Source organism: Quercus lobata, chromosome 1 (genome assembly GCF_001633185.2).
Source record: "Quercus lobata isolate SW786 chromosome 1, ValleyOak3.0 Primary Assembly, whole genome shotgun sequence".
Taxonomy (NCBI): Eukaryota; Viridiplantae; Streptophyta; class Magnoliopsida; order Fagales; family Fagaceae; genus Quercus; species Quercus lobata.
Window position 1 is genome coordinate 34,701,031 of NC_044904.1, and position 15,003 is coordinate 34,716,033.

At 33.7% G+C, this 15,003-nt stretch overlaps 2 protein-coding genes across 3 annotated transcripts; both read right to left on the minus strand.

The window, feature by feature from the left end:
• Positions 1-582: 582 nt before the first annotated feature.
• Positions 583-6,733, minus strand: LOC115988306 (probable disease resistance protein At5g66910). 2 transcript variants are annotated; one of them, XM_031111845.1, is made up of 5 exons: positions 5,924-6,733; positions 3,208-3,368; positions 2,481-2,845; positions 1,718-1,929; positions 583-1,617 (listed from the first exon to the last, which is right to left on the minus strand). In XM_031111845.1, exons 1-5 carry the CDS (start codon positions 6,555-6,557, stop codon positions 779-781), a joined length of 2,211 nt encoding a protein of 736 aa, XP_030967705.1. In that variant the 5' UTR covers positions 6,558-6,733; the 3' UTR covers positions 583-778. The 2 variants fall into 2 exon arrangements, with proteins under 2 accessions (XP_030967705.1, XP_030967699.1); XM_031111839.1 differs by having other exon boundaries at positions 3,208-3,611.
• A 1,420-nt stretch (positions 6,734-8,153) lies between these two features.
• LOC115950822 (probable disease resistance protein At5g66900) lies at positions 8,154-12,658 on the minus strand. Its single transcript, XM_031068107.1, has 5 exons — positions 11,733-12,658; positions 10,677-11,077; positions 10,052-10,413; positions 9,284-9,495; positions 8,154-9,195 (listed from the first exon to the last, which is right to left on the minus strand). Exons 1-5 carry the CDS (start codon positions 12,379-12,381, stop codon positions 8,360-8,362), a joined length of 2,460 nt encoding a protein of 819 aa, XP_030923967.1. The 5' UTR covers positions 12,382-12,658; the 3' UTR covers positions 8,154-8,359.
• Positions 12,659-15,003: the final 2,345 nt, after the last annotated feature.

Consider the following 15,003-nt stretch of genomic DNA (forward strand, 5'->3'; position numbering starts at 1 on the left):
TATATATATATATATATATATATATAGACTCACACTATGAAATGGACTATTTATTATCAATACATTACAAAAAATAATCTATTATTTTATAAATTTATTTACACAATCCAATCTCGACTCTATATATAAGTGTATTATCAATTTGCCAAAAAAGGAAAACAAAAGAAATAAGCTAAAACAAGACACTTTTTTTCACTGTTTGCCAACATGAATCTATAAACCTAATAGAATGTATATAAATTAAATATATGCACTTTGTATCATTAAAAATAATATATATATATATATATATATATATGTATGTATATATATATATATAGACACACACTATGAAATGGAATATTTATTATCAATACATTACAAAAAATAATCTATTATTTTATAAATTTATTTACACAGTCCAATCTCAACTCTATGTATCAATTTGCCAAAAAAGGAAAACAAAAGAAATGAGCTAACAAAGTTGTATGCGCAAGAGGAGAATGAAAAACAATCATTGAATAGATTTTACAAGTTCTTTTTCCATATCACCATACATAATAAAAACAATCACAGTCACATTCACATCCTTCAGCATTAAACTTCCCAATACTTTTTAGGGATAAATCATCATATCTGCAATTGCAACTCTGCAAAAAATATTCCTTTGTCTAGTGTACTAAGCCACTTATTTCGTGATATTTACTGAAGAAAAATGAAAAAGGAACAAAGAATAGAAGAGAAAAATCTAAGATAATAAAATCTACAAAATTTTCCAAGAAGAAACAATTATCAGAATTCATGAATTGGGAAGCCAATTCAAGTTGATATCTTCCTTAACTACCATTACTTTTAGATCGGAGAGGAATTCCTTGATAGGCTCCCATAACTTGGCCCTCTCTTCGTCACATACCACAAGCTTCAATTGCTTGAGATCTATTGTTGATAGTGGTAACTGATTATGCAATCTCAAGCACCCTATCATGTGTAGCTCTTTTAAATTATGCAAATCACCAATGTGTTTTGGCAACTTGATAATGCCTAGGCAATCGGACATGTCAAGAAGGCTTAACTTATGAAGACTTCTAATTGACTCTGGCAACTCTGATAACTCGGTACAGGATCTAAGCCTCAGTACTTCTAGATTCACCAACTCTCCAATTCCTTCAGGCAATGCAGACAGCTTATGACAATTGCTGATGCTGAGTTTTCTTAGGTGGAGAACCTCATGCAACCATGCAGGCAATTCTAACAAATCATTGCAATAGTCAATGTTTATCTCCATGAGATTTGGCAATGAATCTGAAACTTTTAAAGTAGAATTCCCAAAAGCTTGACCAATATTACACATAAATAAGGATAATTTTTTCAAACTCCTCAACGGTACAGGGGTGTTGCAAAAGGAAGGAATTGAAATCTTTTCTAATCTAATTCTCTTTAGATTGGGGAGGGACTTGAGCAATTGGAAATTATTTAATTCAGCATGAAAGAAACCATAATTTGTGACAATTATAACCTTGATTCTAACCATTTTCTCCACAAAGTCAGGTAAGGTGTAACTCCTTGTTTGAAAATTCAGAACTAAAACCTCAACATCGGGTGCTAGAATGTTGCACCAACTCGACGAAAATAATTCATCTGCAAAACATGTTATGGTGTGACATGATACTAATTTTAGGTTATACAGCAAGTGAGCATGTGTGTGCGTGTGTCTTTGTTAGGGAGAAAATGAACCAACCAGTTGATATAGATAATAAGCGTGCATTTATGAGTTGTTGCTTTTGTTCCATCCACCACTCTAGCAGATTGTTTCCACCTATGTCCACAATCAGTCTTTTCCTTTCTATTATTGAATCCCTGCTGCTCATATGGATAGCTAGGTCTCTAAGAAGATTATGTTGTTTGACAAAGTCTTCATTGTAATAATTGTCAACCTCACTTGCATTTTTCCTGGTTAATGGCCAAAAGTGTAAGCTTAGAAGAGATTCAAATTCTTCAATCCACACGTAAGAAAAATGTGTAATATATGACAATCGAACAAAGTTAAGGATATGATAACAAAGTCAAGGGAAATTGACACAATCAGTTTCTATTTAGCATAAATGAAATAAAATGGTTATAAGACAAGCAGCAAAAAATAATAGGCTACTAAAAGTTAAAATCCCCCTCTTTTATTATGCAGAGTAGCTGTAACCCTTATTGCTTTGGGTTTCATATAAGTCCTTCTTTCTAGCTCTTTGTAGTAATCACCTTTAACATTATTGGTATTAAAAATCCGACATTGGTACTTAACATGTCAAAGAAGTAAAATTCTATATTATCAATTGTGATTAGAAGTTAATATATTATCGTAAGACATAATGAAATATATCTGGCCATGGGTCATATATATAGTTATATCATATTACAACTAACAACTAACAACTAGCAACTAGCAATGAGTAAATAAAGAAATTATCCTACCAAGAAAATCACACTTCAGAAATTAAAAGCCAGCACACCTTGTCATTACACGACTAACCAAATTTCGAGTTGTGAGTTCATGCAAATTGGCAATAGCATAGACATCATCCTTGTTTGGTTCATATAATTCTGTCCACATATCAATGAGGGCAGTAGCAGGGATCATTAGGTCTTCGGGAAATGAAGCTAGATCCATGAAATACTCTTTGATGATGACCTTGTCAGTAGAAAATTCTAGGCTTTTTTGGAGACAAGCAAGCAGCACCTCAGTATCAGAGTCAAAAATAGAATGATCATCAGACCATTTCATTACTGTACTGCGCCAAAACTCAGCAGGCCGCCCACGGAATAAACCACCAATCACTTCAAGAGCTATTGGAAACCCCCCACAGCTTCTTACTATCTGCAATTCAAGGAATCAGATAAAATCAGCTATTTTCTATAGGTAACAAGGGTAATATTGGCCAAGACTTTTGCCTAAACCACACTTTGTTCAGAAATATGAAATCGTGGTTTGTATGACAATTGCTTTTATGTCCCTTATCTTCACTCATGTTGTGATGTTGCGGGTATGAAAACATGATTATGTGCAAGTATGAAAACATGAATTAAGCAGGTATATAAGCTATTATGTACCCATCAAAAAAAACCATATAGATTGAATTTGATCAATCATATGCTCAATCATATGCATACCTTACGACTAACGTAACTTGAACTCATTTCATATATATATATATGTGTGTGTGTGTGTTGACAAAATACCTTTTCAATATATTCTTCTGGAATGTAAGAGCTTTCATCTTGCAAGTATGCTGAGTGGTGACGAAAAAGACTCATTGCATCTTCATGATCTAATGGCTCTAAGTTATACTTTGAGTTAAATCTGGGAAATGCAGTTCTTGAAGTCACCATAATCTTGTAATCTGGAATATCAAATTTGAACTTCTCAATAAGGGATTCTGATCCAGGCCAGACATCATCCAAGATCAACAATATAGGAGTTGGTCCAATTTGATTGAACAAGTGTTCCAGCTGGTTGATTGCATCTTCATCACTTAGAAACTCAAGCCGCTCATCACTCTTATGGCTAAATAGTTTTTGTACAATGACCTTCAGGTTGGGATTTTTTGAAACGTTGACAAAAAATATATTGTCCACAAATTTGCCTTTCCAAACACAAGGTAGTTAGAAAGCTGCCACTAAGGCACAATTCATGTCTAATAACATTATTTATTATTATTATTATTATTTTGCAAAGAAACAAGGCATGTCTAATAACATTATAGACCTATTGATTTAATGGCCAAGTCAAATGGATAAAATTCCTAATCCCAACGAAGGGTAAGAAGTGAGCAAAAGAAATTTTCCAGAAAACCATATCAATTATGAAGAGAATTGCTTTTTCTTTCTTTCTTTCTTTTTTATAACATTTTCTTTGTCACTACTCTATTAGTATATATTGTAAGGATTAAAACAGAAGAATGAAAAAAAAAAAAAAATAGTCTGAGAGTTATATATTTATGGATTGACAAATCCGATATCAAAACGCAATATATATATATATATATTTGAGTTTTAGTTTTTAATGTGTTCAAGAAGTATAACAAGTGGTATTATTCAAAATACAAAACTACTCAACAAACTATTTAAGAAAAGCTAAAACTACAAATTTCGATACTTGGCTCGACACCTCTCTATTTATCGAGTTTCAAGAATAATGAACAATAAATTTTGTTTTCAGTCTATGATGACTTGACCTTTCTAGGGATTCATGCTTTAGGGTTCCAGAGAGACGCACGCATAACAAGAGTTGTTGTGACATTTGTGTGCCTAGGATTTTGTACCAAGCTGCTACCAGTTCATGAAAGCATGAACTTAAGACTCTTGCAAAACTACAACAATTAAAAGGGTTGCTATGCTATTAGTCACAAATAGGAAATTTGTGCAAAGGAAAAATTTGTTAGAATAAGTAGTCCAATTAGGGGATTGGAACTAAGCTTCCTTATAGATTAGTAGGTTCAACTGCTGGTAGGTACTTTAGGATAGGGTAAGATTCCTTATACTTGTAATATTTATTTTTGTTAGTAGATTCTTTGGGATTAGTGACCGAAAATTCACTCGATGGGGTTTTTCTTTCGAGAGTTTTCCCCCATCATGATCAAATCACCATATCAAACTTATTTTTCGCTGTACTTAACTTAGTTTGGTAATTTAATTGTGCCTTAATTAGATCTACATATAATTTGGACTAATTAATTAATTTGGGTAATTGGTTAATTTAACTGGGGTTAATCTATAACCTAACAAATAGTAGTGGCTAACCATATCTCACCGTAAGAGACAAGCTATACTAGATTTTAGGATTCAATAATGAAGTCTTTAATGTATATTGTTTTTAATAGAGTTGTAAATGAACCAAGCTTGATCGTGTATTATTTAAAAATTTAGACTTGTTTATTTAATTTTATTCCAAGCACAAGTCATGCTAGAGTTTATCACCAAACAAGATTACATGTTCAAGCTGAGTTCATTTTCTTGTCAAACAAGTTTCAGCTTGTTCATGAGCTACATGATAACTTATTATTTTCCTATATTTAGTAAAACAATGACTAAAATTTCTTATTCCTTCACAAAGCTATGAAGTTTTGCTACGAATAGACAATTTATATTATCAATAAACTACAAATAATAATTTGACATCATATAAACTCATTTACAAATTTATACAATCCAATTAAATCAAATATAAATATAAAAATAAAATATTATATACAATTAAATTAAGTCAAGCCTTATGTTACAAGCTTGTTCATGAACACATTATTTTGTTTGAACCAAATATTCATTTGTTAGAAATATTGTGGTCCAAGTGGCCCAAACTAATTGTAGATTCATGTACTTGTAGAACACATATTAACATTGGGTTAGTCTATAATTAACCTAGGGTTAATTTATATGAGTCAATGGGTTGATCATATTAGATCAATGAGTTGGTGATTGAGCTTGACTTATTTAATAGTCAAACCTACATTTGGGCTTAAGCTTAGCTTGTTTGTTAAACAAATTAACATAAACAAGAATTTTTCCCAAACCAAGCTCAAATTATTCATAAATAGGTTGGTTCATTTACAACCTTAATTTTTATACTTCTACCCATTTACTCTTATTACAAAGTATCCACATACTAGCACCAAAAATAACTTGTACAAGAACCACCGTGTACTCTTAGTGCGGTGATCACTCCACAAGTATAAATGCTTGTAGGGTGTATAGGAGGGCAAGGATCAGGGTTCAAGTCTCCAAGAGGGAGTTTCACACACATATACACTTAAATTAGGTTAGAGGGGAAATTCTATCATGTAAAAAATAAAATAAAAATAAAAAAATAAAAAAATAAAAAAAAAAATAAAAAAATAAAAAAAAACTCTGTATCCCTAGATTATTGTACTTGCCAAAAGCTTTGATTGAGATGAAGTACCTTTAATCTCCGGGTCCCAACAAAGCATTCCCACCAATGTGGTCTTTCCGCAACCTGCAGGAGCAGCCAATAGAAGCAGAGACACCTCTTTCTTAAACAGCGTCGTCTTCAACTCCTTCAAATGCAAATCAAACCCAACGATAAAATCCCGGGGTCTAGGCACCGCACAAGACAGTGATCCTACTCCATATTTCTTCCTCACGTCCAAAACAAGGTTCAGCTTGGTCAAAGTCTCCAACCCAGTCCTTGTGTTCTGTACTATCAAATTAACCCGGCAGAACTTTTCAATGGCATCGTTCAACTCCTTAAGTTTGCCTGCATAATAGTAGGCTCTAAAACAGTAGTTCCAACTCCAACGCTTGATTTTGGAGCACTTGAGAACCAGCTTCGTGCCCTTGTCCATTTGTTCGATCAAGACCTTTGTGTCCGTTTCTGGGCGGTTAAGAGCTAGGCTTAATTCTTTTATTTCTCGGACCACTGGTGCTACACCATCTAGCGTGGATTTTAAGTCTTCAAGATTGGATTTGAACACAATGGCTTGGCCTACAACATTCTTAACTGTGTCATGCAAAATAGCAAATCCCTCTCCAAATGCTGCCCCCACAACATTCCCTGCAACAAATGCTGCTGCCATATCTTTGGAAGCCCAATTAAGAAACAAAAACAATACTAGATTTATCTATACCCAACTTTAGCCCCCCAAAAAAAAAAAAATGAAATACCAATTTTTGCTTGGTTGAATTTAGATTTGCATTCAAACAAATAAAAAACTGCAGAGAGAAGCTGCTGGACACCCATTTAGATGTCAAACCTCTTCTATTTGTTCTTAGCTTTGATGCAAAGCAATTTGAGATAAAGAATAATTTATAATGCTTCTCGTCTTTCCGAGTGAGAACAATTTGAAGACTTTTAATCCGATTCGACTCAGAACTAAGCAAGGTATTTTCTGCAGTTGGTTCACGTGTTAACCATGTAAGCTTTTTTTTTTTTCCTTAACTTTTAGTAATCTTTATGGTATGCGATTATTTTTTGTCACTTTTTTTTTTTCCCCTTAACAAAAAAAAAACAAAACAAAAAGGAAAAGGTAAACGACAGTGGATTCTTGTCCCACCCAAGGATGGTCTTTTCCAAGTTTACATTTAGGGTCATAGGACTTATTCGGTTGAAATTGAAAACTGAAAATACCGTAGCAAAATTTTAAAATATGTGAATAGTATTGTGGGACCTATTTTTAATAAAAAAATTGTTGAAAAGTAAAGTTTATGGATCCGTGATCAGTGCATGATTACACTATTTACGGAAGACTCACTACAAAATGCGGGGCCTTGGGCCGCGTTTTTTAAGCCGTGGCTATAAAAAACGGGGCCCAAGTACTTAGTCAACAATTGCGGCTGAAAAAAAATAAATAAATAAATAAAAAAACAAAACAAAAACGCGGCTTGAAAATGCAAGTGTGATAAGTTGTATCCAAACCAAGCTTTAAGAACAATTCATTTAGCTTTGTGTTGATTTTTTTTTTTTTAAACATTTAATCAAGTGGAACTCGAAAAATAGTAAGAAAAATAAGAAATAAATGGCTAATAAGTGTATTCCGAATGGGCAATTAGAGAACAATGTACGCACACAAGGCTTATCCTTTTGGAACCTCACATGGCCACCAATTAATGGTTTACACTAGGAGTGCGAAGTCTGGTAGCCACGACTGAGACGCATGGGCTCAATTTGGCGATGTGCCATCAAATTAATTAGCCAAAAAATGGGACATCTGGATTTTTTTTTTTAATCATTCAATTCTTACACAAGATGGAGGATTGAGGATTTAAACTATAGCTTTCCTTATAAAGGATATTAGGTAATATTGAAAAATTATTCACTTCTACAAGAGAGTTGAAACTCATTCACAAGGGAAACTCAATTTATGAAATGCATGTCTCACTAACGTATGGGACCCACAAATCAGTGAGATAAGCATTTCACACACCAAGCACATATGAAAATTTCTTCTCTCAAATGGAGAATATGGGCCCTATCACGGGTCCCGCATCCCTTGTGAGAGAAGGGAGGAATCCTCCCCTAAAAATGAATAAAGAAAAGAAAAGGAGTTAACAAAGTTCAAAGTTGTATTGCAAGATGAAAATGAATAAAGCTTATCAAATAAATTTTACACGTTCCTCTTTTTTTTATAAAGCACTGAACATAATGAAGACAGTCACATTTGCATCCCTCAAACATTAAATTTCCCAATACTGTTAAGGGGTACAATATTATATTTACAACTGCAACTCTTTAAAAAATTCCTCTTCTGGTGTACTAGGCCGCTTATTTAATGATCTTTACAGAAGAAAAAAAGAAAAAAGAAAAAGGGAACAAAAAATTGAAGAGAACAATCCAAAATAAGCCAACAAAATTTTCCAAAGAAGAAACAGATCTCAAAAATCATGATTTGGGAAGCCAATTCAAGTTGATATCTTTCTTAGCCATTATAACCTTTAAATTGGAAAGGAATTCCTTGAAAGGCTTCCATAACATGGCCCTCTCTTCGTCACATACCACAATCTTCAATTGCTCGAGAGCCATAGTTGATGGTGGCAACTGACGCAGTTTCAAGCACTCTTTCATGTGTAGCTCTTCTAAATTATGCAACTCACCGATGTGTTTTGGCAACTTGATAATGCTTAGGCAATCAGATATGTCAAGAATGCGTAACTTATGAAGACTTTTGATTGACTCTGGCAACTCTAATAATTCAGTACAAGACCTAAACCTTAGCACTTCTAAATCCACCAAGTTTCCAATTCCATCGGGCAATTCAGATAGTTTATGACAATTGGTGATGCTGAGTTTTTTTAGGTGGAGAACCTCGCACAACCATGCAGGTAATTCTACCAGATCAATGCAATAGTCGATGTTTATCTCTTTTAGATTTGACAATGAATCTGAAGCCTGTACAGTAGAATTCCCAAAAGCTTGACCAATATTACACATGAACAACGATATTTTTTTCAGACTCCTTAAAGGTACAGGGGTACTGCAAAGGGATGGAATTGAAACCTTCTCTAATCTAATTCTCTTTAGATTGGGGAGGGAATTGAGTAGTTGAAAATTGCTTAATTCAGCTGGAAAGAACCCATAATTAGTGACAATTATAACCTTGAGTTTAACCATTTTCTCCACAAACTCAGGTATGATATAATTCCTTGTGTGAAAATTTAGAACTAAAACCTCAACTTTGGGTGCTTGAATGTTGCACCAACTTGACGAAAACAATTCATCTGTAAAAAAACACTCTCTATATCATTTGCAGGTTACATAGCGTGTGTGCATTTATGTGTGTTTTTGTTAGAGAGAAAATTAACTAACCAGTTGAGATGGATAATAAGCGTGCATTGATGAGTTGTTGCTCCTGTTCCATCCACCACTCTGGTAGATTATTTCCATTTATGTCCACAATCAGTCTTTCCCTTTCTGTTATTGGCTCACGGCTGCACAAATGGATAGCTAGGTCTCTAAGAACATCATGTTGTGTGATGAAGTCTTCATTGTAATAGTTGTTAACCTTACTTGCATCTTTCCTGGTGAATGGCCAAAAGTATAATCTTAGAAGAGATTCAAAATTATCGGTCCTAACATAAGAAAAATATGAATCCCAAGACAATTGAACAAGGTTAAGGATGTCATAATAAAGGCAAGGGAAATTAACACAATCCGTTTTTGTCCATAATAATTGAAATCAAATGGTTATAAGATAAGCAACTAAAAGGTATTCTAACTACTAGAAGTTGAAATTCCGCTCTATTCTTCAGCAAAGTAATTGGAACCCCTTATTATTTCTGGTTTGACATAAGTTTCCTTCCTTCCTAACTTTTTGTAGTAATCACCTTTAGCATCATTGGTATAAAAAATCCTACTTGGCCCCAGACATGTCAAAGAAGCTGTAATAATATATAATCAATTATGATCAGAAGTTAATCCAGTTGGAGGACAATTCAATATTTTGGGCCTTAGGTCATGCATAGAGTTATATCATATCACAACTAGGAACTAGCAATGATTCTTAGCAACTAGCAATGACTACGTGAAGAATTATCCAAAAGTAAAATCACACTTAGAAATTAAAAGCATGCAAACCTTGTCATTTCAAGACTAGCCAAATTCCGAGTATTGAGTTCATGTAAATTGGCAATAACATGGACATCATCCTTGTTTGGTTCATGTAATTCCGTGCATATATCAATGAGGGCTGTAACAGGGATCTTTTGGTCTTCAGGAAATGAACCTAGGTTCATGAAATAATCTTTGAGGATGATCTTATCGGTAGAAAATTCTAGGCTTTTTTGGAGACAAGCAAACACCTCAGTATCAGATTCAAAAATAGAATGACCATCAGACCATCTCGTTAGTGTATTGTCCCAAACCTCTGGAAGTTGCCCAGAGAGTGAACCACCAATCACTTTAAGGGCTATTGGCAACCCCCCACAACCTCTTACTATCTGCAATTCAAGGAACCAAATAAAATCAGTTATTGTCTATAAGTTTAACGGTAATATTGGCCAAGATTTTAGTTTTCTAAACCACACTTCGGAAATATGAAAATGTCGTTTTTTTTTTCTTTCCCTTGTCTTCACTCAAGTTCTGGGGACAGTTGGTTTGCCAGAAACAAAATAAACAAGCTTAAATGCATGTGCAAGTACGAAAACTTGATTTTGGCAGGTATATACCAACACAAAATAAAATGTATATATTGACAAAGTACCTTTTCGATATCTTCTTCTGGGATGTAAGAGCTTCCGTCTTGCAATGATGCTGTGTTATAAAAAAGTTTCATAGCATCTTCATGATTTAATGGATTTAAGTTATATCTAAACCTAAATCTTGGAAATGCAGTTCTTGAAGTCACCACAATCTTGTAATTTGGAATATCAAACTTGAACTTCTCTACAAGGGATTCTGAGCCAGGCCAGACATCATCCAAGATCAACAATATAGGTTTTGGTCCAATTTGATTCAGCAGTTGCTCCAACTGGTTGATTGCTTCTTCATCACTTTGAAACTCAGGGCACTCATCACCATTATGACTAAACAATTTTTGTACCATGACCTTCAAGTTGGGAGTTTTTGAAACGCTGACAAAAAATATATTGTCCATATATATGCCTATATAAACACAATATAGTTAGAATTCCCAATCCCAGCAAAGGGTAAGAAGTGGAGCAAAAGCAATTTTCTAAGAAACTACACCAATTATGAAGATAAGAGAATTCTTTTTTCTCCTTGCATTTTCTTTATCACTACTCTTTTTAAGGCAGCAATTCTAAAGAATGAAATATGCCAAAAGCATTGCTATGACTACTGAAAGTACTAAAACAAAATAATGAACATAAATAGCATTGGGCTACCATATCTTACCTTATGAGACATGTATTTGTTTCAAAATGTAGTTCATTTCACTCTCATAAATTGAAATCTTCATGTGTGAATGAATAATTTACATTTGTTCCAATTATAGTTAAACATATACTAATATTCAAGCAACAGTACATTTTAGGATTCATCAAACTGATGTTCTCAACGTGATTTGTTTTTTATAATACCTAACCGTTTACATCTACTATAAATTATCCGCATACTACCACAATAAATAACTTAGAAAAAAAGGGCACCTATATTTTTTTTAAAAGCAATGCCAACACAATATTTTCCCGGTCGGTCAAAGTGTGTATAACTTTTATTATGTACCAACCGATAACAGTAAAACATGTTATGAGACTGATTGCAATCGTTGCCAACAGGTTTAACATGAGAAAGGTACCTTTAATTTCATGATCCCAACAAAGCATTTGGATCAAAGTGGTCTTCCCGCAACCTCCAAGAGCAGTCAATAGAAGCAGCGACTCCTCTTTCTTCAACAGCATCTCCTTCAACTCCATCAATGGAATATGTAACCCAACAATAAAATCCCGGGGCCTAGGAACCGCACACGACAGTGTCCGTACCCCATATTTCCTCTTCACGTCCGAATTCTGATTACTCACTTTATCCAAAATAAGATCCACCTTGGTCAGAGTCTCCAACCCAGTCCTTGCGCTCTGTACTATCAAATCAACACGACAGAACTTTTCAATGGCATCGTTCAACTCCGAAAGTTTGCTTGCGTAATGGGATTTGAAACAGTAGTTCCAACACTGGATTTTGGAGCACTTGCGAACCAGCTTCGCACCCTTCTTCATTTGTTCTGTCAAGATCTTTGTTTCCCTTTCTGGGCGATCAAGAGCTAGGCTTAATTGTCTTATCTCTTGGACCACTGGTGCTATACGCTCTAGCGTGGATTCTAAGTCTTCAAGAATGGATTTGAACATAATGGCTTGGCCTACAACAGTCTTAACCGTTTCATGCAAAATAGCAAATCCCTCTCCAAAAGCTCCCCCCACAACAGCTCCTGTAACAAGTTCTACTGCCATATCTTTGGAAACCCAATTAAGAAACAAATACAGTACAAGACCTCTCTACCCAATTAAGCCAAAAAAGAAAGAAAAAAAGAAAAGAAAAAATGGACACGAATATTTGCTTGGATGAATTAGATTTTCATTGAAACAAATGAAAGTGCAGAGAGACGATCAAGAAGCTGTTGTAAAGCGATTTAGATCTCAAAGCTCTTTTATATATGTATTTGTTCTCTCAGCTTTGATGCAAAACAAATTGAGAAAAAGAAGAATATTTATGCTGCTTGTGTTTCCGACTGAGAATAAGACGACATTGAACTAATCGTCCAATATGGTTTTTAATTTCGGTGAAGAAGTCGCCGAATATGACTACCAAGCAAAAGTTTCTGGACTTGGTAATAGTTCGTCACTTGTTGACCGTACGTGGTGCTTGAGTCATGCGTGACAAAAAAAAAAAAAAAGTACAATGAATGAGTCCACTAGAAGTTTCTTTTTGACTTTTTAGTTTATGTGGGTAAACGACCGTAAATACTTGTCGTACGAAACGTGGACTGGCGTTTAATTCCAAGAGAACGCCTATATATGGACGCTTGTCGTTCAGGAAGGCTTTTCCCTTTGGAACGTCGTGTGGCCATATGGAAGCTAAAGCGAGGTCAGGCCATCAAGGGTTTACACCGGGAGTGCCAACTGCCAGTCCAGTAGAGTACATCCCTGCCCAAAAAGCTTTTTTTTTTTTTTTTTTTTTTTAATTAATTTTTTTAATTTATTAATGCCAATATGTAATCTAATTAATTAGCCAAAAATGAGACATCTAAAAGTGGAAACCCCTATTTTTCCGGACCTTTTCATTTTGGTAATTCAATTGTTACAAGAGCCCAAGGTAGGGGGATTTAAAGACATATTTTTCTTATAAAAAAAACCAGGCAATATCACTAAGTTATAAAATTTTGTATTAGGAATTTTGTATTAGGACATCTCACTTTCAAACTTTAGTCATTTCATTAAAACTAGACTGAGAAGTCTGAAACCAAAATAAATAAAATTGGAATACCCATTGCATTTTGTCACGGATTTGAATATCAATCAACTCTTGAATGGATAAGCTCATAATACAGTTTGAGGCTTAAGTAGATAAATTCAATTGATTATTTTGTTATTTAAAGGATCCTACCCTTTTACAAATTTATGAAATTTTATTACAAATAGATTATTTGTGTTGTGTTATGATCCTAGTGTCCCACATTGCTTATATAAGCTATTGTACACCCTTCTCTTGCAAGCCAATTTTCAAGAGTGAATTCTACTTATGGGTTTATAACATATTGTCAACAAACTGCAAATAATAATTTGATATCAATGAAATTATTTATAAACTTATACAATCCAATCTCAAGTATATATAAGTATTTTTTTTTAGACAAATATACATATAAAAATATAGTATTATATATAATTACACAATCTCACATTAACGAGCTTGACTTTTTTTTTTTTGGAGTTTCAATTTATGGAGTCCGCTCTTGATAATAGCTCTTTATCATCAAATCAAGACACCAATTAGTTTTTGGTGTAAGCAGGAATTGAACTTCAAACCTCTTATGTAACCATCAGAGACTTTACTAATTAAGCTAACTAGAATTCACAACTTAACTTGACTTGTTTGCTAAACAAATGAACATAAACAAGAATATTTTTTAACCGAGCTCAAAATGTAAACATATTTGTTCATTTACTGTAATTGTATTTTGAGCAATGTTTGTTATACACATTGTTTTACACATTTCTACAAATGCAAAAAAAAAAAAAAAAAAAAAAAAAAAAAAAGGGAAGAAGAGAAAGGGCACTAAAATCATAATTTCAAGTCAAAATTTTCAAGACGGATGTGTAAAAGCATTTAGCCTATATTTTTATTCTTCCCAGCCATTTATTCTTACTATAAAGTATCCACATAAGCACCATAAATAACTTATACAAAAGCAATGCAATGTACCGATTAATCACAAGACATGCTAGCACTAAAGATAGAAGTTTTTTATGCCATCGGGATTGTAGGAATTTTTATGCAACACAATACACGGCAGTTAAAAAAATTGTTCATGTATATTATTTAAATAAGTCACATAAGTTATTAAAAATGACACATAATTATAAGTATACGTGAATTGTTATTTTAACCGCCATATAATGGGTTGCAAAAAAATTATTGAAACTTTAGTTGCATAAAAACATTTTTTGTTAAAATATAGAAGCTTTTATATATATATATATATATATATATATGTATGTATGTATTTTTTTTTGGTAAACTGGAGAAATATATTAAACTAAAACAGAGGAGGAATTACAACTGTGCCAGGACAAAACCTGGAATGATAAAGACCATAAAGGTCCGAAACATAAGTGCTAAACAACCAGGGGGGAGGGGAGGAGAAATACATAACATCAGGACACATCTTTGCACCAAAGCAAGCAAGAGCATCTGCACAGGAATTAGATTCACGGTAGCAATGCCTCACTTTGACTTGGGGAATTCTAGAAATCAACAATCTGCAATCTGCCACAATAGAGGAGTTAAATGCATTGGAGGACCCCGAATTGTTCATAAGATCAGCTACCACCTTAGCATCCAAATCTATTTCT